Here is a 27,850-nt window from a genome sequence, read left to right as displayed (position 1 = left end):
TTTAAGTGTTTAGATTTTATAAATAAATTGACTGAAAAGTCCAATTTATTTTAAAAAAGTTATTTCAGTTAAAAACGCTTAATTACACTTTTTATATTGCATCATTTTGATGCAATAGTCTCTAATCACTAATCAATTAACTCTGTTTATAGAATTTTTTTTTTAAAGTTAGTTTTGTTGTTATTTTTTTTTTATTTTAACAAAAACAAATACCAAAAAAAGTAAATTTTTGAATTTGATGAAAAAAAAATTTTTTTTTAAATAATTATAATAGTAGAAAAAAAAATTTTTTTTACAAAAACTTTAATAAAAAATTAAACATTTAGCTGGTGAGTAATTGATATAAAAAAAATCGACAAAACAGTAAAAGAGGGAAGTATAATTTGTGATAAAAGCCGTATAAAAACTGAGCGCAAAATTGTTGCTATCATCACTCTGAAGAAATAGACTTTGTAATTTGGTAAATACTGATTCAATAAATTTATTTTAAAAAATTATATTTAACATTTTTTAAATTAATAAATATTTTTAGATTCAGTTGACAAAAAAAAAAAAAAAAAAAATAATGAAGCTAAAATTTGTAATTATCGCCGTGATGTTTTTAATTTCAATAGGATTGACCGTAAGTCAATACAATTTTCCAAATTGCGGAACAATACACGGACAAGTAATAAAAAATGAAATTTAATAATTCTCTTAATATTTAAAGCTAATTAATTAATTAATTAATTTATTTATTACTGTCTGAATAATTAGTGTAAAGAAGACAAGGAGTGCTGCTCAGGAAGATGCGTTGAGTGGGAATCCAACGCTCGATCGTGTGGAAATGAAGATAAGAGAAACGATGTATTTAAGAAGAAATAAAAATTTTTCTTCTTCTCTTAATAATATAAATGATATAAATTATTTAATTGTAATAAAATTAAAAGAAGAAATCTTAAATGCAGTTTATAATTTTTTTTTCTTTATTATCATTTCCAAAATTTGGAACCAGAAGTATATTTCATTTTCACAATCTAATAATTTATTATAATTTATAATAATTAATATCTATTAATAATAGTAATAATAATTGAATAATCATAATACAATACAATTATAATAATAATATAATAAAGTTTAACATTGATTTCTGACAACGTCATACAGAAAATTGATATGCATGTTGTTATTGTTGTTTGTTGTTTTATTTTTAATAATTTATTTATCTATTATTACCCTTACATACTGACTTAACGTATTTGACTTACATGGGCATATAAATAGAATCTTATTGCTTAATATTTTTTTATTATTGTTTTATAGGTTTAATTTAATTACATATGATATGTTTTTGTAGTCCCAATGATTAATATGCACAAATTTTGTGCAAGTTGTGTCCAGTCGTTATTTGACGGACACATTTATGGACGGATTTAAACTAGATGCAACGTTGGCATTACGATTATCGAGTTGAAATTTAAAAAGATTTAAATATTACTATTTAATATACCTACACTTTTAGTAATTAATAAATTACTTTCAATTTCTAATTAAATAATGGACTTGATTGTCGATATAATTTACATTTAATTGTTTAAGCAATAATCTAAAATTTCAATAATTCACTACTGATGATTATAATTAAAATATAAATATTCACTAAATGCATTAATTAATTAATTAATTTATTATTATGTCAATTTCAACTCTCGAAATGCCAAATACACCTGGCAGTATTTGACGAGGCTTAATTAAGATTGTCCTTTACCTCTAAATTAATTAATCCACCCCAATTTAATTATATAATTTCACAGTTAGTGTTATTATTATTATTATCCTTATTAATTTTGGATATTTAATTTATCTAAAATTTCGTGGATTTTTTTTTTTTTTTTGAGGAAAATCATTTTAGCCCCGTCACTACTGTTTTTTTTTTTTTTTTTTTTTTTAACATCTAAATTTACATTTTTTTTTTTGCACTTGCTAAAAATGTGTTGTTGCCCCTTTCATTTTTTTATTTACTAATTATCGATAAAAATTTATTTAGGATAACTTGTTAATTTTAAAAGTTATCAATTAAATATCACAACAACCTCACACTAAAAGCTTCATTAATTTTTATTTTATTAAGTAATAATTTTTTATAATTATTTCAGTTGTATTCTGAGTCTTAACTGATTGTTGCATTAGCAAATAAAATAAAATAAAATGTTAGAATAAATAAATAAAAATAATAAATTAAACATACATGAAAAGAACAAGATGATACTGAATGTCATTCCAGATTATACTGGGTAAAAAAAAATTTAGATATTAGCTAGTATAATCCAGATTACAATAAGTATAATCCAGATTATAATTAGTATAATCCAGATTATAATTAGTATAATCCAGATATCACTGAGTATAATCTGGGATGATATTCAGTGTCATCTTGTTTTTTCCGGTGTAAAAATACTTATTTGCTTTTTCGTGTCTATTTCACGTGATTAACTATAATTATATTTAAATATTTAAATTCTTAATAATAAATACAGAATTTCTAAATCGATATTAGACAAATATTTACCGCAAAAAATTATTATTTATTATTTCGAGCGATTCGATGTTTTTACGTATGTTTGCGCTTGAATTATATACCGGTGGAATATTTAAAAAAAAAAAAAAATAAATAAATAAAAAAAAACTTTTACTCATCACTTTACTTTTGAACTCATAACTGTGAGAAATATTTTTTATATAGCTCCTTTCAATACAACTAAAATCGATATTAAAAGAGAACACGCACTCGCGTGTCACAAACTCATCATCTGCTTAAATATGTTTTTTTTTTCTCTTTCCTCTAAATTGCCTTCCAAGGAGACCAATCTTGATATTATTCTCACCCTATTCTCTCTTTCTCTTTAAAACTTACACAATACATACTACGGTATATCATGATAGCATGCTCACGATCGTTATAATCATTAATCGTTAAACTCACTCATAACGCGCACGACACACTCTTTTACTTTGACATGTTTTCCACACTAACAATAATAATTTATAGTATTTAATAATTTATTATTATCAAATTTTTTTAATTTAATAACTCGATTAAAACAAATAAATGTTTTTTATATTTTACTCAAGCTTTCATATATAAATTAAAATAATTTTTTCAACAATCACATTAATACAACTTAAATTCCCTCACAATTTATTTATTATTTTTATTTAAGCGGACATTTTTACTCGTTGTCAATTACTATTAGTACCCGTCAAAAATGCCCTCTTATTTTTTTTCGTTTTTTTTTATTTTTTATTTTTCCCCTTAACTTTCTTTCATACTCGTAATTAATATTTTACATTTATGACGCAAGTCTCAATTATTAAAGACAATAAAAATTATTCACTTTTTTTAATTACAATAATTTTTAATATTTATCAACTGAATAATTAAAAAAATTTGACAATACTGATCGAAATTAAAAATAAAAATAATTGTGAGGTGATTTTATTTTTATTTTTTAATTAATCTTTGGATAATATTTAATAAATATCGTGAAATAATCTTTAGCGATGAATAAATAAATTTCAAACAGAATTAAATGATCAATTGAAGATTGAAAAATATTTTTAATTATCAAACAAAATTACCCATCTAGTAACTAATGTAAATGATAATTAATTTTATTAATTTTTGCTAAAACAAATTAGTAAATTAAATATTATTTACAATTTTTTTTTAAAGTACTTTATATTATACTTATACTTAAAAAAAAATTTCAACATGACACGCAACATTTTAAGCTTTAAGATTTCTTCTCTTTCTAAAAATCATTAAAAATTTTTAGCTGATTTGCAATTTAAACACTAAAAATATTTTATTAAATTATTAAATAGATCAATTTAGTTAATTATTTCTTCTAGCGATTTTTATAAAAATGATTAGATGCGATAAGAGATTTATTACTTTGATGAAAAAGTATAAAAAAAAAATTAGTTTACAATTTTATAGCTTAAAAAAGATGCAAGCCATGTTTTTATATGATTAGATAAAATAAAAATGATTGTATAAATAATTGCGGTTTATCTAAATATGAATATTAAATAAAATTACTATATATTATTAATATCCGTGTTCTCACTGATGTTTTTATAGTATAAACCTCATTTGTTTTTGTTCCGTCGATTATTTTGTATGCATTATGACGGTTTTGTGGTTTCAATATTTTTTTAACATACTTTCTTTCATAATATAATAAATATAGTAAATGTATTAAACATTAGTTCTAATAATCACCATTTAATTTGTTTATTTATCAACTTTTTCTTTGCTTACTTTAATATTTAATATATATATTTATATATTTATATTTATATAATTTATAATACTTGAAGAACTAAATACAAAACTAAAAACACATGCATGTATAATTTCATCAGCAATTAATTTATTTAGTTAGTAATTATTTAATGAATAATTAAAGTATATAAATAGCAATTACTATCTAATGATATGAGTTAGTTTCACGTATAAAGCACTTTTGAATCCAACCTATAGTTATTTAAATTCAATGTAATCATTTTTGTTGACTCTTAATTCATTGAAGCTTATTGTAGAATACACGATTTGTTATTTTAAATTACTTTCATTCACACTATCAAATTTATTTTGTTTAAATTCAACAATTAAGAAATTTCATAGTTTGTATTTACACTTTTTTTTTTCTAAAATTCAATTTTTTTAATTATTTAAATTATCAGCAAAGCCTATAATTGTGAAATTAATTTTTTTTTATTTCATGACGATTCTTTTTTATTGAATGTAAGTTTAAGGTAAAAAATACAAAGAGAAAAAGTAGATAATAAAGAAAAGTTGAAAATTAGAGCGTAGCAGTGAGATCGTCATGGCGTGAAATTGGAAGTAAGCATAAATCGTTGTAACAACGGTTCTGAAATTTCTGATTGTTGTAAATATAGAATGTGTCAATTTTTTTATTTTAAAAATATTGTTTGGTAAATATTTACAAGTCGGGTCAATTAAATTTCTATTTAATTTAATTTAATTTTTTTTTTTAAATGCATCAAAAAATGAAAAATAAAAAAAAAAGTTGATTGTCACAATTTTAATAAATTTTCAAAAAAATTCAACTTTTTTTTTTTAATTATTCGTTTTTTTATGTATTTTACAAAAAAAAAAAAAAAAATATATCTAACACATAAAAAAAAATTTTAAATACAAATTTTATCCAAAAAAATGACAGTTAAAATTTTTTTTATACTTTTAAAGGCAAAAATATATCAAAAACATCAAAAGAAGATAAAATATAAATTTTTTTAAACATTTTTTATAATAAATGTCGCGGTAAAAAAATTTGAAAATATTAATTTTTCACCTAAAACGGGGTTGATCCCACTTGTAAATAATTACCTATGGTTCAATTTTTTTTTTTTTTGAATTATCAATTTTAAACTAATCAAATAGTTACATAACGTCCAAATTTATAAATATATAATATACAATTTTTTTTAATAACTAATACCGTGAAATTTTGCCAGTTTATTAATAATTTAAGGCCTCAAAATTCTTATATTTTCAATACTTGAAAATCTGTTCTATTTCAAAAATCAATATTTAAAACTTTATCCATCTGATACAATCATTGTCTGAAATCAATTTAAACCTAAAATAAATTATTTCTATCACTTTGGTAAATAAAAATTCAATAGCTTGAATTATTTAAAAAATTTATACATTTTTCTTACTACTAATTTTTCAGATAAACTAAACACTTTCTCGAAAGTAGAACGTCAGTGAAATCAGATAGTATTATAATAATTATTATTTTTATATATATTATTAAAATAATGTCGCGTCTTACTGCATGAAATTTATTAAATGTATAAACGTCGCTTCAAGTTTTATTATAAATTCAATCTGACAGTAACTTTATATAATATTAATTGATATGTCTGTATTTCATTTGTTAAAGATATTACTTAATTTTTTTTTAATTTTTTTTTTTTTTTTTTTTTTTTTCAATTTTTTAGCTGAATAATAGTTTAATTACTTTGTAATTAACTTGCTGATATGTATTAGTTATTATTATCACGAAATCGAATATATATTTTAAAACTTATGTACGCCTATCGATATGTGAATTATGTAGCTAAATATTATTATTTTTACACAAATTATTTATATTTATAGTCTTAATTTTAAAAAATCCCTTTTCTTAATGGGCATTACTTTCTAATGATATTAAATTATTAATCACGTAAGTCAATTGACGTTTTATATTTTTAAAAAACAAAATAATTAATTAAAAAAACTAATAATAGTAACAACAACAGCAATAACAACAGAATAACTACTAATAATAATAATTACAATAGATTTATGCTTTAAAGCATGCATATGAGGACGGTAGCATTTAAATTTGAGAAGAAAAAAAAAATTTAATTGGTAAATAGCATGATGGTTGATTCAAATGTAGAAAAATAATAAATTTATTAAACTTTTCTACGATTTTTTTTATTATTACTATTATTAATAATATTATTATTGTTATTGTTGTTATTATTTTTACTCTATATTCTTCATCATTTATACTATCTTCTCACTTTATCATAAATGTTATGCACAACGCCAAGGATGTCTATGAATCACGATATATTGAACATTATGAAATACCTAGTACTATTACTGTTCAATATAATAGTTATTCTCTAATTTTTAAATAATTACCGTAGTTATTTTAATTTAATTACTTTTTTTTTTTTTTTTTTTTTTTTCCCCCTATAATTTCTTTATATTATAATCAATGTATAGAACTCACTCTCATTCTGGTTTTTTTTTTTTTTCACTCCCGTTTGTAATACTTTAATTACTGATATGTCTAGTACAATTAGAATATACATAAATGCCCAGTTATATTAATTTAAATAAATTTTAAAAGACAGGTTCGATAAAAGTGTAACAATTATTCAAAATTTTAAGTAAATACATCAGAAATATTACACTAGACAGAGAAAAAATAAAAAAATTACAACGGAATAAAATTAATAAAAAAAAGAGTTAGTAATATATTTAAAAAAAAAAAAAAAAAAAAAAAATTGAGGTCGGAATAATTCGGTTCAAGCGACGGCGTTTGACGATTACATGGGACGTGACTTACAGTACAGTTAGCATGACTCGACCAACGGGAAGGCACTTGGGCAAATTACGTGCCGAGTTGGCCGTTCTAGCACACGGGGCACACCTTTGCTACTTTATTACAGATACACAGACGTTGTAAGTTATACACTATTTTTATTTATCCATCAAGTATTAATGTTTTATTATTTTTTTTTGGTTTCGCTGTTTACCATACTCATTTCATTTCTTCTTTATATCATTACAATATTTATCATATATCTTTGATAAATATTTCTTCTTAAGTTCTATTGATATGTTTTCATTCATATAATTTATAATTAACGATTCAATACTTTCACCATTATCATTACTAAGAGAATTTATAATTTATACACCATTTCAGTGTTGATTCGTTATTGTGATTTGTTCACTTTAATCATTCTTATTCTCACGTACGCATGTACTTATCATACACACACTGTCAAATTCAATTTTATAATATCCAGCTATCCTCGCGTCAAACACGATATTTGCTAATAAAAAACATAATTACACGTTTTTTAGGGCACCTTTGGTATTAAACTTGATGTTCGTAAAAGGATTTTTACTTAGAGCTAAATTTTTCATTTCTTCTTTTTGTTACTTCCATGATTATTATTTTTTTTTTTTCCAAATAGTCTTTTGTGACTTTATACTTCATTCATGCCCAATTATAGTATTTAATTTAAATCATTTGACTATCATTATTAATATTATTATCATTATTATTAAATATAAAAAAAATTTAATTTAAAATAGTCAAAAATTCAATTTTTTTTGTGAAGAAATAATAAAAATTTTCTTTTTTAAACCAAGCTCGATTATTATAATCATAGCTGTGATTTATTTTTTTTTTATTTAATATAATAATAATAATAATAATAATAATAATAATAATAATAATAATAATAATAATAATAATAATAATAATAATAATAATAATAATGATAATTTTATAAGTAATAATAATTACCTAGAAGTTAACAATTTAACAATTTCGCCTAAAAGCTTTAATCAATAAAATTCCCATAATTAGGAAAAAAATAAATAATTAAATAACAAATTTTTTTCTTCATAAATTGAAGTTCGTAAAATGTGCATAAAATTAATGGTACGGTTGATCGTTTCAGTTAAGCAGTTAATACACAATTAAAAAAAAAAAAAAAAAAAAAAAAAAAAAAAATATCACCCAAGCTTTAGACGTATAGCACACATCTCGTAACAAGAGTTAAAGTATTGTAATTAATTTCCTATAAGCGATGTAGTAACAAGAATTCAGCATCGGCTTTGATTTACGAAACACCAATTTAGATTTTACCTTTACCTCCAACTGCTTGCATCCAGATTTTATAAAAAAGCAACAGACGTTTCTTCAGTGGCCTTTACTCTCAGCTCCAAAAAATCTCTTTATTCTTCACATTCCATTAATGTCAATTTTAAGGTTGCCCATTTTTTTCTCCCTTGGATCCCTGAAAAATTAGAAATATTTTTTTTTTAATATTTAATAATTGCAGGATTTAATTTTTCAAGTCTGTTAAAAAATTATTTTACATATATATTTTTTTTAACGAAGAAACACTTTTTAAAATGTAGAATAAAATAGTTGGAAAAAAAAAAAAAGAGAACACGAATCGATAATAAAATCGCGGTTATAAAACTAAGTATCGATCCGAGTTATAGTGTGGTTTATTAATATATAATGATATTCTTTGTAGAAAATAAAATATCAGATGTGAAAAAAAAAAAATTATTTTTTCATCATTTGTAAATTAATTTCTAATGGGAAGAATATGTAATGATTATTAGTATTGTTGATATCAATGAACATGTAAAAGCATGAGAAGAATATAAATTTATATCAAAATAAAATTAACAAAAAATAAAACTACGTGCATACGATTATTTAAATAAATTTATATTAAAAAGCTTAAATAATTTTTTATAAAAAAAAAATTAGAAGACTATAGGGAAGAAATAAAATTGTTTTTATTTTTGTGTAATTGTTGAGTCAGATAAAATGAATAAATTATTTATTTAATATTTAATTGTACTGTGATCATGCAATTGGTGACTTATTTTAAATAAAAACTGTAGAATAATAACGAAATAGTGAATAAGCGATTTGCGATACGAAAATGATATACAAAAAGGAAACCTACTTCGATCCAGAGGTTTGTAAAGCCCACCTCGGCCATTTTTGACTTAGCATATTCAATTCGTATCGGTCCCCGGTCAGAGGAGAGGAGTAAGGATCCTTGGAGGGCGCCCATCGCTTGAGCTGCATAGCGAACGTCTTGAAATTCGACAAAGGCCACAGGAGAGCCGCCCTTTGTGTGCATACGAAGCCGACAGAAACCAGAAAAACTGTGCACAAATAAGAAAAGCAGTACAGATACGTGCTATTAATTGATTAAAGTAAATTAAATTAGTTATTCTTGATACAAAATAAATTTATGTGGTAATATTTGTTATCCAAGTGTGATAATTTTTTACTTAATCCTATTGATAATGATTAATATGGACAATTATATCAAAAAACTATGCTATTTAGGAACAAAAATAACTTATGTACAATTTTTTTTGCAGTTTGCCAAAAAATAATTATTTAAGAAAAAATGATTGATGTGGATGACAAAGCAACTGTGTGTGAAGATACTGATATTTTTGATCATGATTTATATACATAATTACGTGAGTGTTTGCATGTATGTAGTTGTTTATTGATATGTTGTTTTTTGATCGGTTTCGATACTTAGTAACTTATTTATAACAGAAGCTTCATTAGTAATCCTTAAATATTTATATATTTAAAATTTTTTTGGATTAAATTTAAACAGTTATTTATTTTAATATAAAAACTGGATTTAATAAAAATGTTTACTATTGATATCTAATTAAATTGAAGAAAGTAATGCGCATACATGTAAATAGTATTTCTTCCCATTTTTTTTTTTGTAAGTTTTAATGCTAAAATTATTATTACTAGCAACTAGAACTATAAATAAAATTTTGCTTTATTAAATAATAAATTTTGTTAAATTGCTCTGTAATTTTTTAACTATTGACATTTTTGAAGATATAAGCTCATCCTAATATTATACTCATCAAGAGCTTTCATTTGAGTACCCACATGCATTTTTATATATTTTTCATATATACATATATATATATATATATATATATATATATATATATATATATATATATATATATATATATATATATATATATATATATATATGAAAAATTGATGTGGGTACTCAAATGAAAGGTCTTGATGAGTGTAATCTTGGGGTGAGCTTATATCTTTAAAAATGTCAATAGTTCACAAGATACAAAGTCATTTTTAAATTTTTCATCCACTAAATTTCACTAAAAAAACCGATTTTATCCTGGAGACAAAATTTTTTTTATTCTTTTATTAATAATATAGATAATATTTAATAAATTATTTGGTTTAATAATAATAATAATAAATTTAATAATTAAAAAAATTCTACAGATATTTAAAAAAAAATTTTTTTCCTTCTTTTCAAGCTTATAATTAAAAACAATGATCATGCTAATGCTATAATAAACTTGGTAATTAAAATTTTAATAATAATCGTGAGAGAAAAATGCAATATCAGGCAAGTAAATATATTTACGCATAACACGGTAATAATAAACTGTATAATAAAATTTCATCATTTTTTACTCCGACTTTTTTTGTCTGGTTTTAAAATAACTTGAACAAACGTTTCCAATTAATTGAAATAATATTTTAATCATGAATATATATTTTATTGGTAAATAAATCTGAATTATTTTGTTGAATCAATTCAGCAGACAACTTGAAATCAATATCTATAATTATGTATTTAAAAATAAAATAAAATAAAATAAATCGGAAATCGCTATTATTATGACTATTACTATTATATTTCCATGAAAAAGGATAAAAAAAAACTATTGAATAACATTCAAAGTTGGAAACAATGTTTACAAGAGTCGATTGTCCATGCTCTCGATTGAACGACATGAATACTAATTCACCAGTACCCTTTTAAATGCAATCGATATCAACAGTTTACCCGAGAGTTTCAATCATCCATTAAATCATGAATAATTTCAATAAAATTATGTGTGCGTTGTTTTACTAAAAACAAAAGCAGACCGCTATTTAATTTTCGGTTAAATTATCATCAGGAACAATTTGCGATGACATCAATCAATCAACAGATAATGTTAAATTTTTGGACTTGTGTAAATTTAAAATAAAACTAATTAATTTTTTTCTTCTTTGTATTTTTTGTAATATTTTAGTTTTTTGTACTTACCTATTAAAGATCTCGGTTAGTTCATGCTCAGAAACGAATTGTCCAAGATTTGCAACAAAGAGAGTTGAGCATGGAGCGTTACTAACAGCTATACTCGGTTGAGATGATGATGATCCAACTGGAGAAGCTAGAGCTGGTGATGGTAAAAAGTGTGGTAAAGATGCGTGTATTGACGTCAATGTCGTTGGATGTGGTAAAGACATTGGAGCCTAAAAATATAAAATATAAACGCATATTTTTATAAAATTATTTTAATTTTTTATGAAAATTATTTTCACAGATATTTGGCAGTTTTTTGTAACAAATAAATTATAAAAAAAAATTTAGAAGATTTAGTTTCATTTACGACTGATTTGATTGATATTCTTGAAGAAATTTCTATTTTTTTATTGCAATAATTATAATAAAAGAATTTTATTATAATTATTATTTTAAACGACTGACCGAAATTCGTAACTTTTTAAACTTAAAAATAAGTATATTTTTATCAAATTTCATCAAATTTTAATTTTTTTCCTCAAAATATAATCTTCTCCGAATAAAATCGCGTTGGTTTTTTTTCAATGTCGTAAAAATCAAAATTACAGCGACTTTTTTTCCAAAAAAAGTTCAATTTCGCAAGTTTTTTTTTTTTTCTAAACAATTTTTCAGTATTTTTAAATGATTAAAAATTAAAAATAACTACTAAGATATTTAGAGGGAATATTATATTAAAGTTTGGTGCCAATTATAAGTCAATACATTTTTAGAAAAAAATAATTAAAAATTGGTCAAAATTTTTGTGTGACTTTTTTAAACTCTTGAAATTACAAAATTTTCAATTATTTTCTACTTAACTATTTTAAAATTATAAAAAATCATCTGTAAAAAAATTTTTGCATGGATAACGCTTATATTCTTTAAATGATGAAAAATGAATCTTAATAAAACTTGAAGCGATTATCCTGAATAAATTAAAAGATGAAGTAAATAGGTTAATTAGTTTATGAATGGTGGCCATTGCAAATTTCAAAATGATAAAAAAAAAAAAAAAAAAAAAAACACTACTTCCTTGACTTTGTTCTTAAATAGCTTTCGAATGAATACAGCTAGCTCATCGCTGTAAAAATGAAATAAAATCTGGTTTATGAAACTTTTTATTTTTTATAATCATATTTAATCCTTTTTTTTAATTTTGTGACTGTTTTTAGAGATTAATAGAAGCACTGAGTTATTTTTCTGAACTAGGAAAGTAATAAAATTTTTTTAAATTGATTTTAATAAAATTTTATGTAAAAAAAATTAACAAAACTCTAATTTATGATCAAATTTCTAATATTGTTTGTTAACAAACAACTCTATGTACAGTTTTAAGTTTCAATATCGATGGAGATATTTTTTAGAGAGTTTTAAAAAGTCAAAATACTAAAGAGTCGATTAAAAATTGCTTGATTGACAATTTAACATAAATATCTTCAAAATATCTATGATAAAATTATTATAAATACATCTTATAATTTTTAATTAATCTTTAGCGGTCTACAAATAGTAAAAAGTAAATAAATTATTAAAAATAATATTAAATAAATGCTTTGATAAAAATATGATATTTAAACTCTAAAAAAATCCAGAAGACTGCTGAAGATTAATCATTTTTTTTTATAATATTTTTTCAGCAAACCAATGCAATAAAATTAATTATTTTTTTTTATAATAATCAGAATAAAATATTTAAAAAAATTTAATTTTTAATTATTATTTTTTTATTTATTTATTTATTTATTTACTGTATATATTTCTTCCCCTTGCTAAAAACAAATGTAATTGTTTAATGCAATAAATAAATAAAATAAATGAATAAAAAAATAATTAAAAATTAAATTTATCAAAAAAATTAAATAAAATGATTTTTAAAATTCAAAATGAAAATTATTGTCCATAAAAATTGTAATAAAATGATATCATATATCACTAACGTGCATTGGGGCGCTTGTTGGTGGCTCCATAGCTTTGTCTGCAGATAGTCAAAGATAGGAACGTACGGGAACCTGCGGATGTAATGCTGGATGAACAAGTGTTGCATGTTGAAGTGTTCCTTGAAGTTCACCCGCAGCTGAGTACGCTAATGGATGATGCCATAGTTCTGGTCCGCTTGGGAAAAATGGATTTCCTATGTCTGAAAAATTTGTTTCAATGTTAAATCTAAAATTTAAATATCCAAATTAATACTATCAATTATAATTTACGCGCAAATATATTTATAGCACCACATATTTATTCCAAATTAAAATTTTCTTTCGGTATTTTTAACCCATAATATTTACGGATTTTTTTTTTTTTTTGGTCACTTATCACAATTTTATTTTAAATGTTAGCAATTTTATCAATTTTATTTTTTTATCCTTTCCAAAAATAAACTTTAGCTTTATGTAAAAGTATAATTTTTTATTAACACAGTATTAATGCAAGAAACCATACCAAATCGAAATAAAACTGTGTCAGAGTAATTAATGTGGGCTTTTCAGGGTGACGTAACTATATACTGTCTATTGCAGTGTATAAATATGTGTTAAACTTTGCTGAAGTTATATGCGCTTTAATTTTTAAATTATTATTGATCTTTACCACGAACAAGGCTAGAAATAAATAATTATTTTTGTAATAATAAATTTATATATTTTATTTAGTTAAAAATATTTTTTAAATTATTTTTTTTTATATTTATCTTCAATAGAAAGAAGAAATAATAAATTATTCTAAAAAATTAAATCTTAGCGATATTAAAATAAATAAAAAATTAATTAAAATTTAGACTAACTTTTGAATAAATACAATAAATATTATAATTGAATTTTTTTGAGTTAGATCTATTCATAAAAATTCCTCTTTTCTGTCACCTATTAATTTTACACTAACAAAAAAATTAATTTGATTAAAGAAAAAAATATTTTAATCAAAAATATAATTTTGATAATTTTAAATGAAGCAAAAAAAATTTTTAAATTAAAATTTAACTTAAAAATTTTTTTTTAAATGATATTTTTTGATGAAAAAAATTTTTTTCTTGAATCAAATTAATTTTTTTATCAGCGCACGAGCTAATAATAAAATTATTATTAGTACAAGGGGTCGGGGGATTGAATTTAAGGTAAATTTAAGGTAAGAAAATAATGAAAAATTAATAAGTAAAATACCAACATAAGAAACTAAAAGAAAAGGATATAGAGGAGTACATAAATTAATGAGGTAAACAGAAAAGAATAAATTAGCAAGTGTACAGAGTGGCGGTGCATACTTACGTCCGGTTAGAGGGTGCATCAGAGCGGGGTGCGAGGTGGCTGCTGCAGCGGCTGGTTGCTTGGGTTTGCTAACCTTTGTGTTACTTTTTGCAAATTCCAAACGTATGGTTTGTGGCATATCAGGATCAAATTTAACCCCCTGCTGGAAATAGATCCCTAAATTAGTAAATTAGGGAGGACAGGGAGTGGAAATTGTGAAACACGAAACTAAAGAATATATTGATGGTTTTAGTTACATTCAATTTTATCTTTAATGGTATTGAATCTAATTAAGCTTTTTTTTTTATCAAAAATTAAATAAAAAAATTTTTTTTACTGAAAAATTATGAAAAAAAAACTCCCCTTGGATGATAAATTGATTGTAATTTAAATTATAGCGCCATTCGAGAAAATGAGAATGGTTAAAAATAATTATTAAAATTTTTTTTTATTGAAGAAATATTGAGGTTTTATCTTGTGAGGCTTATAAAGGTTTGTGGATCTAAAAATATCTATTAATATATTTTGAAATGTTTTAAATACAGGCTTTACATGGCAGTTTTTGATGCGTGAAGTCATAGTGGCGTGTTGGTGGTTTATAATAAAAGAGAAATAGAGAACAACAAAAGTTTTGGGCAAATACTCAAGTTACAAAGATTTATAAGAAATAATCACAAAATACCATTCCGTTGAGTTTGTTAACGACGAGGCTTTTTTTTATTAGCCTGATTAGATTTCTAATATACGTTTTGTGCATGAAAAAAAAAAAAAAAAATATCGCAATACTTTGCAACACATACCTAAAAGAATAATTTTTTAATTAAAAAAAAAAAAAAAAATAAATAAAAAAAACTGAAACAATATTTACATCGTAATTTTGATTCTTAAAATTGCTTGATGTTTATTCAGTAAATACGTGAATAATTTAACTACCGTCGATGAATTAATTAAATCTAAAGGTATATTTTTTTTTTATATACTCGGCACTTTTATGTTAACATCTGTTATAGTTTCTACTAGGGATAATATGAATACTAAACGAATAATTACCTGTAGGTCTTGTTTAGCTGCTTCCGCACCTGCCCTAGTGTGAAATGTTACAAAACCCACCGGCTGGAAATCAAAATATTACGAATTATGTAGTCAAAAGCTATTGTACAAACAATTATTTTACTTTAATTTTGGTTATTGCTGTTATTTGCTATTAATTATTAATTTTATGCTCTTTGTGCTTGTACAAGTTACAATTGATTAAACTTTACATGAGCTATTATTATATTACTGCTGTTAAAAGAAAAATTTCCGATCGTTACTTTACTTTAGCTTGAATAAATTATATAGATTTTCTTTGTAAAAGATTACTTTTATGCACTCGAGATATACTGCACAAGTTTTAAAGCAATACCATTTTATTAAAGCAATAGAATTTATAATTTATTAAAATTTTTGGAGTTAATTTTAAAAAAGACCGAAAAAATTATTTTATCACATAAATACACTGGCCAAAAAATTTTCTTAATAATATAGATTAAATTATTTTTTTAAAAGTCGTAAGAAATTTTATATTGATTATTTTTAGCGTTTTATTTTTTTATTGGACATATTTTTAATAATTAAATAAATTTTATACTTTATTTAAAGTTTTTAAAAATTATTCTAACGATAAAAAATGTTTCACATTTTTTAGAAATAATTATTTTTGTTAACTGGTTTTTATTTTTTTTTTTTAATTTTTAAATAAGTCTAAATGTCCAAAATATTTATAAAATTCTAAAATTTTAAAAAGTCTAAACATAAAAATTATTAAAAAATTATAATTTAAAATAATTGATTTAAGCTGGATTTTTATCCTAAAATTATCAAAAAATTTTTTATATTATAATTTGTATAAATTTTCAATCTAAAACTAAATTTTTTACCGCAATAAATTTAAATATTTATCGCAAAAAATCAAGGCTACATAACTTAAAAGATGTAAGTAATATAAAATATTTAATCCCACAACAATCTTAAAATCCTCATATATATGTTAGACTCATTAGTCTTAAATGTCGCATGTTAACTTTCTATGGGCCGCTGTTATTAGTAATAACAAAAACTATCTAGCACGAATAGTTGAAAGAGCTTTTTAAAAAAAAAAAAAGTTACTACTGACGTATAAGTTATTCAAGAATTGCTTATACATATATATTATATTACATTTTATCGACTGGTGTCTGATCGTGCCAACTCTTCAATTCTCCACAATAGTTTTTAGATACTTTTGTACTTTGAACGAAAATATTTTAGAGCATATAACCCACTTTTATAAATTATCAACAGAATATACTTGCTGTGTATATTTTTATCAATATAATTTAATTATAATAATTATAAATCGAATATTGGAGAGAGTTTATTAGAACACTTTGTATGAAATAATATTTATAAATGTAAGACCTTCCACAGCATTTTAGTTTGTTTACCAGGAATGCTCAGTGGAAGGAACGGATTCGGCTGCCTAGTTTCTCGTGTAGGATTGTAATTATTTCAAGTACAAACTCAATTGTTATAAAAAATAAGTGAATTAATCTTAAAAAAAATTATCATTAATCCTTCCCAGTAACTTAAGCTAATGTATAATTTATTGCAATTAATTGTGTTGCAATTATCTAGTGTAATAACAATTAATTCATACGTAATTTTATATAGATTATTTTACACTGAAAAAAATAATTAACTTGATTTAAATAAATTTTTTAAACGAAAAATTTTAAAAGTAAATTAAATTTTATTAAAAAATTGTTCTCTTAAATAAATCAAGTTTATTTTTTTCTCTGGCTAGATCTGCTCTTTTTTTAGTTTTAAATTGATAAATTAAAGTAAAAACTATAATATTTTTATTGTAAAAACTTACCGATGCTGTTTTACCATTTTTGCTTGTAACTTTAAGCAGAGAGTTTTCGTAACCCTGAAATAAATAATTTTAAGGTGGTTAATTATTTATTTTTTATTAATTATAATTTATTGCTAAATGCATCGACTATGCTCTAGTTAAATCAACTTATATGTTTAAAATTTTTATTGTTACAGTTGATAAAAAAAAAAAAAAAATAAAAACAGTTTTATTTAATCAGGTGATTTAACAGTCACAGCAGATAACATGTATACAAATTTATCTATATTCTGAAAAAATTGAGCGTAAAAATTTTCATGCATTTTAGTCAGAAAAAATCTTAAGAGTAAGGTGATACAATTAAAAAAAAAAAATCTTAAATAATAGTAATAAAAATTGATAATGAAAAAAAATATTAAACTCACCTCATATGCTCTAAAGAGAAGGTAAAGTTCTCTTGGTTTGGCGTCCATCGGTAAACCGCTCACAAACAAGGTACGAACCTGAAATAAATTAAATTCCGTTATTATAAACTCAATTAATTATTTAAGACTAATCAAAAAAATTTTAGACTTTGAATATAAATTAAAAAAATTTATTCAAAAGTTCATTTAAAAAATTAGACCCTTGAAATCACTGAAAAGATCCAGAGATAAGAGCAACAATACACAACAATTTAAAATTATTTCGATAAAGAGTCATTTCCTTTTCGACAAAAAATTTTTTAGTGCCTCGTATTGTTTTCTCTCGTATTTTTACTGGTATATAAAAATATATATAGTGATGCGTTTTGTGTGTGTATGAATAATGGGACTTAAAGTTCCTTGTTCACCCAGCCCAAACTCCTGCTATTTACATTATAATATTCTCATACATGAGTTAACCGGAATTATGCTTCTTGAATTTTTAGTTGCAATAGCTTACTCGCATTTAATTCCACCGAAAAAATTTAAAATTATCATCCATTTAACATAAAATTAATCTCTAATTACGATACTAATTTATTTTTGGAGTTTAATAAAGACAATAAAAGTCTTTGGTGTATTTACTGGTAAATTACCCGTGATCTATTCCATCACTTAAAGTGAGAAAATGTAAATTAACATTTCTTCTTTGCTTGATAAAATATTACGACTTACAAACATATAATGCACAGGTAAAGCCTTAGTTTTAAAGAGTAAAACTGTACAAGCTTGATCGATTGACTTAAATGTGACCTGGCTGTTGCTGTTATGACTATTATTGTTATGATTATGCATAAATAAATTATTTTTTTTATCTTTACACAATAACATAGATCTATAGACTTCTGTTATTGATGGCGACACCAAGTCTGGATAGGCTTGAGGTTTCTGGTTTTATACGAGTAAGTGTTATATGTATGCAGTGTAATATGGACATGTATACACTTGATGATAGTGGGGCGATGGCTAGTCGCCCGCCAACCATGTAATGCCAACGACTCTGTATGATGAGGTACATAGATACACTTAGATATGTGTGTATATAATAACAGCGAGTACTATAGTGTGTCTATAGCATAGCCTGGTGTACAGATCATCGCTTATTTATGCGAAAAGAAATGATTCCAAGCAAGGCTTATAACCACTCCAGCACTCCGTCAAGTGTACCTATGCTACTCCGCAACGTTGACCAAATACGCGCACGTACATTACTTATTAATTGAACGTAAATTATTACCGGCCATGAATATATATTTTTTTTTCTTTTTGCACGAAGAATTATGTAAACCATCAGAGAGTGCTTTATGATCGAAACATTTTTTTTTGCCTCTCATTTAAGCAAATATTTTTATTATTATAGCCTTGTTAGTTCACGGAATCGAGATATTTTGGATACTATTGTTAAGATAATTTAATGATAATAATAATAATAAATTTTTTTTATTTTTATTATTAAATATTTATTTTATTTATGATTATTATCATGATTTTTAATTTAGGAAAAATTTTATACAATTATTATTATTATTATTATTATTATTATTACTTATTACTTATTATTAAGGTGTATGATTAAAAAAAATTAAAAATCGTTGATAATAATAATAATAATAATAATAATAATAATAATAATAATTTTAAAGATTCAATTGAAAAAGACCACTCAATTTTTTTTATTATAAAATTAATATTTCTTCTTTATACGGATATAAAATTACATAAAGAATATTTATAAATTAATTATGTTAGAAATATTTATTATTTTTTTTAATTTCTGGTTTAAAAAAATAAAAACTATTACTTAACAGTTGAAATAATAAGGAAATGTAGACAAATAGATAAAATCTTCTAAAAGATATATTATAACAGATTTCGTAAAGTTAAAAAGTTTCATTAATAATAAAATTGCATAACAAAGTCGCAATTTATACTATTGTTAATTTTTTTCATGACTTTTTTGAGGATATTTTTGAGAATTGATTAAATTAAATTTAATATTATTAATTATTTTTATTATTTTAAAATACCCGTGACTTTTAATGAGATTAAACTATGAAAAATAATGATAAAAATGAGGAATTTTATGAGTATCGGACATAAGTTGGTCATGTCAACTTGTAATTAATTAATTAATTAATTTTGATTGATAAAAACTGTCTATTTAAATGATAAATATCTTAGAAAATATTTGTCTGTTAATAATTTCTAATTTGATTAAGTTTTTTCAGATTTAATTAATGGAATTTTAAAAATTAAATACTTAATTAAAAAATTTTATTTAAAACTGAAAAATTCTGAAGTTTATTTAATTTAAAGAAAACTTTGGAAATTCTATTTTTTTTCATCGACTGTGACATTAATTAAATAATAAAATTGATTAATAAAAAGTACAAGTTATATTTATAAAAATCTGGCGGATACAAGCTCCAATAATAAAATGTTATGTATTGATTTGATAAAAAAAAAGATATGAAACGTAAGACGTGTAATATAAAGTAAAATATCCAGTTTCATCAAAAGTACGGACTGTTATTAATAAAATGAAAAATGAATTTGTTATTTACATTAAATTAGTTCTATTAATTATCTGAAACTTTTAAAAATTTCCTTAAAACGAGTCTTTCTCCCCTTGATGACAATAATGGATTTTCTACGGGGAAAATTTACTGCGTGAATTTCAGGGGTCAGATGTGGGATCTACTGGTACGGTGAATGAGCATATAATAACAAATAAATAAAATGCGGGACGGGAAAAAGACCCTAAAGTTTTCACAGAAGATTATGATCGCATTAAGTATACATTAGAAGAAAATAAACATCCATATTTTTTTTTATCGAAATTAAAACTCCTATTCAATGAAAATGAGTGAGAAATTGGGAGTTGTGGAGTAGAAAATGAAGAAAGAGGTGTAAAGGGAGTACGGTGATAATGATGGTAGTCGCAGCAGAACAGTAACGTCATCAAATATAGTATGCCATACGGTAGGTCAAGAATGGTGGTACAGAACTGATGGAATCCATTCATAAAAACGGTTTTTAGCACGATAATTTGCTAAATTATTTTTACCGTTGGTTCTATTTTTCTATAAATAGTTTAAGTTATAAAAATTTCAGTGAAGAATAATTTGAATCAAGAGAAAAAATCTTAAATCAAGAATATTTTTAAGAAAATAAATTTATCTAAAATTGAGACATCTAATAATTTAAAAATTTTTAAATTTATATTTTTTTGGTATCAAAAATTTGACAGAAAAAAATGAAATTCGGACTTTTTTGTTTCAAAGTCTGTCAAAAATCCAATTTTCAAAATTTTTTTTTATATCGTATTCCACTCGGTGTATTTAAATATACAGATTAAAACCCCGCCAGGTTTTTTTGTTTCAGATAAGCCAATCAGCTGATATCATGGAGGAAGTGAGCGACAATTTTTTTCGAGACAGGTTTCTTCAAACCACTGTAACTTTACTTCTACTGAATATTTTTAGCTAAAAATTTAACTGTATACTCTTGAAATATGTATAAATAAATGGTAAAAAGTTCAAAGTTCTATCTCATTATTGGTCTTTACAAAAAAATCCCAAAAAAAAAAAAAATGCTAAAAAATCAGGGCGTCAGACCAGAGGACCGCCTTAAAAAGCTTTAAAAAATTATAAATGCAATTTTTTAAAAATAATTTCACAACTTAGTTTATTTTTGAAGAAAAATCAAAAAATTATTCAGTGTTATAATGCTAATTTCAGTTTTATAAAAATAATAATTCTTGAATCAAGAGAAGAAAAATTTTCAAAAATTTCTTCTCTTGACTCAAAAAAATGGATTAAAATTTTTTTTTCGTCAAACTTTTTTATCAGTGCATTAAAACAATGAAGTAGGGAAGAATACGTATTGATTTAAAGTGACCCGCGAGTTGCATTAGTCAATTAATCATGGCGACGTTATTTAAACTAGAGCACCAAAGAAAAGGCTTTGGTTGATAAATAATTTGAATCCTCGTCGATATTTTTTGACATTGAATATTCAAGGACACACATCAGTTTACTTTTATTCAGCGTTTTGTGTGATGATGATGATGATGATGATGAAAAAAAAAAGGAATTATGGCCTGTTGCACACAAGAGTGTACATATACATGTACATGAAGTCTCGAGGCTGTGAGCATCGTTCCTCTTGGTTGACTAACCGTTATACAACATCCGTTCTAACCATATAATGCCGCGGTGGTGGTACGGGTGCAGCACGACGAAGCTGACTCCACCTCGACGTTTTTTTATTCCATTGTTTACAATATGAGTTATATAACGTAAACTAGTGGTGTAGTTCGTTTAGCTATTAAATATCAAGGATTCCTTTTAATATATACTTACTCCGTCTTTTTAGAATAATCTATAATAATACCGTAATACATTCAGTAATTATATTCATTTTACTCAAGATATTTAAAATTAAAACTAATCATTTTTCGCTTCAATTTTAATCATTAACATATTTAACTAAACAAACAGTAGTTAGAATGTATATTACATTCTTCATTCACACGCGCTATATTTTTTTATTAAGTACGATTTCTAAAACCGCTTATTACTTCAACAATACAAGAGTTGTTTTTATAATTTACAATGTTTACTTTGTTATCTGATATCTTTACTTAGTCCTTACTGAAAAGTACTTGGTATTTATTTAAAAGTAAGCTCTAATATAAATGATATTGAATTTAGCTGAAAATTGTCAATTTTAAAAATTTTTATTATAATAATTTTTTTAGCTCAAAAAAAAATATAAAAATTGGAAATTTCTTGAATTAAGTCAAAGAAAATCTATTCTTGCTTCAAAATATCTTTTGTATTCCCTTAAAATTTTTTTGGAGCAAGAATTTTTTTTTCTGTGTAAAAATTAATTACAATTAAAAAAAAAAAAAAAAATGCTTCAAAAAAATTTTTTTTTTTTTTTTTTTTTTTAATTTTTACATTTTGAAATTTTTTTATCAATATTTTTTTAATAAGAATTTCATTATTAAAAAATTACAATTAACTTCAGTATGTATTTTTAAAATTGCTTTAATAAATTTAAAAATAAAATAAAGTTTCAAAAAAAATTATTAAGGAATTTTTTTAAAAAGTTATTAAAAAAATGAAATTTCAGAAAATATATTTACTTTTACGTAACTTCAAGCCAAATGTATTCTTCTTAAAGTTATTTGAAGTTATCTAAAAATCAAGACAAAGAAGAAATAAATCCTATTGATAGATTTAAAAATCAAGACATGGGATTGGTTGTGGAACAACTTGAAGATAGCTTTCAATCGATTAAATGATCGATGCGCATGCGCACGTGCGTACAGTTTAGTTTTTTATTGATCGATTGTTTGAAGAAATTAAGCAAAGTAAAAACTAAAAAACAATTGTAAAAAAATGTAATTAGTAGATTAAAACTAAAAATACATTTCAATTTTTTTCCAGTTTTAATATAGTAATAGAAAGGTCAATTGATAATTAAATAACGTCGATAGATTGTCGAATTCACCGAAAAGTAGCACGCTGCAGCTTTAATTGATGCGATTTATTTATACCCTGAAAATGCTGAGGTAACCGCGAAATTAGTAATGAAAAGCGTTGAATCACGTATTGATCACTTGGACCAATATTTTCAGAATTGATAAATAAAAGAACAAAAAATGTAACATTAAAAAACTCCGGACTTGAAAGTAACTTTAATGTCAGTTTTTACAAATTTAGACTACTTGATTCGACTACTTGTTTGTTAGAATTAGAAACAGCGGTGAAGTATTGAAGTGATTGTTCTAATAAACAAGTCGTTATTGAGTGATACGCTATTATTCACTCTTATTTGACATCATGTCAACACCGAACATTGATTCCGACTCACTCGTGTGAGCAAAAGATTATCTGAGATATTAATTTACTTTGTTGACAAATGGGCTTGTGTTAGGGAAAAAACTATCACTCTATATCAATAAGATCAATCATTAATTCAGCAAACTAAACTAAAATGACAAATAAGCTATTTTTTGGTTTATAATAAACAGTTTTTATTAAATAAATTGAATTTACTGAGAAAGAAGAAAATTGGAGTGTCTCTTCGCAGAAAAATTAAATAAAATTGTGATTTTATGGCACAGTAACTATTTACCTGAAGAAGAAATGACGGGAAAAAAATAATTAGTAAAAAATCAATGTTACTAATCTAGAATTCAATAAATATTTAAACTAAAAAGCTTAATTTGTCATTTTGTCGCTAAGCTGATTTTAAGAAAGAAGACTATTGAAGCATATATGACGCTTTAATATAAAAAAAAAAGGTAATATTCAATACAGATTGAAGAAATGAAGAATATAAAACTCCAAAATAGAAGATGATTTATTTAACTTATTCTGTCCGTTTATTTATCCATACTATGCTTTACATATATTGTATTCACCACAAAACACGAGGGAAGACATTTAAGAACACAATTGTACGTATATATACAAACACACAGTCATACACGTGAATATATATAGAGGGTAGTATCGATCCGAGAGGTTCGTACCGTCGGTGTAGCTGACCGACAAGAACGCGGGTATATAAACCATATATAAGAGAGAGAGAAAGAAAAGGTTTAGTAAAGGTTAATATTCCGTGACTCGTCGTCGTCAACGGCGTCACCGCGAAAGAAAGAGACGGCCATAAAAAATAAGCTGGTTGTATATAGAAAGTGATACGGAATAAAAAGTACAAAGAGTTACTAAAAGTGTCAAACTTTAAATTTATAAAAATAAAGACTTGACTTGTAAATACATAATACATGTGTTTTTAACTTATCTTCACGTATGCTTTAATGTAATAAGAAAGTTACGTATGGAGCATATGAGCTAATATGTTTTATGTAACGTCACTTCAATACAAGTGTGATTGTTGATATTTTTCTATTATGGATATTAAAAATTTTTTTTTAATTTTACAATTAAATATTATAAAAAAAATTTTTAAAAATTATGATATTAAAGTTAGACGTCATTTGATTATTTTGTAATTTTTTTAATAAATTTCTGCCATAAAATAATTTAAAAAAAAATTGCATTTTTTATTTTTTTAAATTTCTACATGTCAATTTTTTTTTTGCTCCAATTTTTTTGTTAAAAAATTATTAAACATCTGCTAAATTAATTTTCATAAAAAATTATTAGTGAAAATTTTTTAAAACATTTTTTCTATAGTAATTGATTTGACAGAAAAAATTAGAAAAAATTAGAACACACCTAATGCAGCAGAAAAAATTTCTTTTAAAATTTAAATCCTAATTATAGAAGCTCCGAAGCTTTATTATTAATTATTTAAGCGGCGAAAATAAAATCAATAGAATTCCTATCGTATTTTCCTTAAAGCTTGTTTTTTACATCATACAGAAAATGGTCGAAAAATCGATAACAAGTATGGTGGTAGTAGCGGTCTGTAAGCACGTCTGCTATACAAGAAAGCTCAAGTATATATACATCGTAAAGCTCACATAAGTAATAGTAATAAGTAATAAGCTTACATAGGTATAAAAATTTTAACTGTAAAAGAAATGGTAAAATAGATAATATAATAAAAAGTATAAATTTACGTTATTGATTAAAGTAAAATATTTTTATCTTTAAAATAGTTAAAAATTAAATAAACTAATGGAATAAATTGGAGTAATAGTAAATGTTAAAGCTGTGTTTAAAAATCTGTGTTTAAAAATTGAAAAAAAAAAAAAAAAAAAATAATTGATAACTTTGTTAAATATTCCAGTGAGGTTGTTTCGCGTGAGCAGTTAACTAATGTATTCACGACATTTATAATTTGATCCTATATCCATGGAGCCAAATGCATCGTGCAATAATAACGCACATCATAATAACAAAAGGACAACTTTGGTGGCGATGATGACGAACTCGCGGCAATAAAATGCGCAAGCGTATTAAAAAGTATGTACACATTATTGTACGTTGCGACGCATCGCCGTGGTGGCGCAGTGACAATGATGGAAGCCAGTAGGATAAAAAGTGATAAAAAGCACGACTGACTGGCGCCACATTAGGGGTGAAAATTATCAGGAGTGTAGTGTTTTGTATAATCATTATGTGACCCTTTGTAATGAAGATCCATTTAAAAAATAATTTCAATAAATAACATAAAATAATTTAAAAAACTAAAAAAATAAAAAAATAAATTAACAAGTTGAATTTTTGTAAACAAAATAATTTTTAAAAATAAACTCACCTCATCCTCGCCATTTGAGCACGCGACAGTGTTGACTGAGTCCATGCTCTGTGACAGTGGGGCGTCCATGATGCAGGATAAGTCGTTTGATGATCCAGCAGGATTACCACCGCAGGTTGAAGCAGCGGTTGCGACGGTGATACGAGGAGCGGGTGGCGGGGATGAGTCCACCGTTTCCCGTCTCGGGCGTTTTAGGGCGGGCGGCGTTATGGTTGTACCGGCAACGAAGACGACAGGCGCCTCCAGAACTGTATTCGCACCAATAATCTCCCCACCCAAAAAAAATAATAAACTAAAAACGCGCACGCGATATTTTTTATCGCACTCCTCCTCGTCGTCGTCGTCAGCTTTTTTAAATTATTTATTTATAAATAATTAAAATATTATCTTCTCTCTTTCTCTGGCTTAACTTTACTTGCTAAGTATATGTATGATAGGAGTCTTCAATATTTCTTCTTATCCTTAAACTTTCTTCGTTTGGTTAACCAAAAAGTCCAGTAAAATAAATTATTTAATTGTACTCACTGTAAAAAAAAATATTATTAAATAAAATAATTATTTTATTATCAAACTCGTTGTAAAAAAGTTTTAATTAATTAATTAATTAATTAAAATATTTTATATGCACCCACCATAAAAAATAGTCTTTACAATATTATTTAATATTGTATATTGTATTATTAATATATTAGCTGTCTGTGATGGTAACAGCGAAGGTGGTAGCAGCGGGGTAGTATACACCTGTCGTCGTAGTGGCTTGGCCAACGGTGTGCGAGCCACGAGCAGGTGTTTCGCACGCGTCTATTTCTAAAGCAATCGATATAACGACCGCGCGACGACCGAGCATACGAAGATAAAATCTAGCTGAGCTTTACCGTGGCAGCGGCAGCAGGACGGAGTTGTCAAGGATTTCTGCCAACTTATATATGCATTTATTTATTTAAATAAAAATCAGCTAATTTATTTTACTTATTATCATTTCATTGTTATTATTGTTGTTGTGATGGTTGTTTTGGTTATTGTTCCTGATATATTATTTTCGTGGTCGTTGTAAAGATTATTTTTTTTTATTTTTTTCAATAAATAACAAATTTAAATCAAGACAACACAAATAATGACAGTTACGACGAGGAGGAGCCTAATTATCGATATTTGTTTTTATAAAAACGATTTTAAGTACGCGCACTGTCACTTTAAATTATTTTTGACAACTAAAAATTTTAATTCTTCATTATTGATGCACTTTTATCACTAAAAAATAATTTTATTATTTTTTTTTTGAGTTAGTAATAATATTTTACCAATCATAATACGCTGAATGTATAACAATTGGGTTTAAGGACACCATTTAGGTAAATATTAAGGTGTTATTATTTATTTTCTGTCAAATAACAAAACTTTAGAGTATTAATTTAATTGCCGTGTGAATTATTTAATATAATGCATTTATTTTTTAAATATCTAAAAACAAAATGAACAAAAAAACGAAAGATAAAAATCAACACTGACAATTAATAATAAATATTGTTACACAATAACTGCGACAC

The 27,850-nt window shown here is 24.0% G+C and overlaps 1 protein-coding gene and 1 long non-coding RNA gene across 2 annotated transcripts; one reads left to right on the top strand and one right to left on the bottom strand.

The window, feature by feature from the left end:
- Window positions 1–3,831: 3,831 nt before the first annotated feature.
- Window positions 3,832–27,850, bottom strand: LOC141524213 (protein couch potato). The gene is made up of 10 exons (XM_074237939.1): window positions 26,936–27,850; window positions 26,304–26,827; window positions 18,021–18,098; window positions 17,617–17,670; window positions 15,771–15,833; window positions 14,742–14,883; window positions 13,485–13,618; window positions 11,464–11,672; window positions 9,304–9,508; window positions 3,832–8,613 (listed from the first exon to the last, which is right to left on the bottom strand). Exons 2-10 carry the CDS (start codon window positions 26,370–26,372, stop codon window positions 8,581–8,583), a joined length of 987 nt encoding a protein of 328 aa, XP_074094040.1. The 5' UTR covers window positions 26,373–26,827; window positions 26,936–27,850; the 3' UTR covers window positions 3,832–8,580.
- On the top strand, window positions 17,950–21,602 carry LOC141524214 (uncharacterized). The gene is made up of 2 exons (XR_012478676.1): window positions 17,950–18,090; window positions 21,444–21,602. It is a non-coding gene; the product is annotated as an uncharacterized LOC141524214 (long non-coding RNA).

This window comes from Cotesia typhae, unplaced genomic scaffold (assembly GCF_013202065.1).
Source record: "Cotesia typhae breed Kobodo isofemale line unplaced genomic scaffold, CoteBio_Ctyphae contig_22, whole genome shotgun sequence".
In the NCBI taxonomy this organism is placed as follows: Eukaryota; Metazoa; Arthropoda; class Insecta; order Hymenoptera; family Braconidae; genus Cotesia; species Cotesia typhae.
The sequence above is the reverse complement of the archived record's forward strand: the minus strand, read 5'-3'. Positions and strand labels throughout refer to the sequence as shown.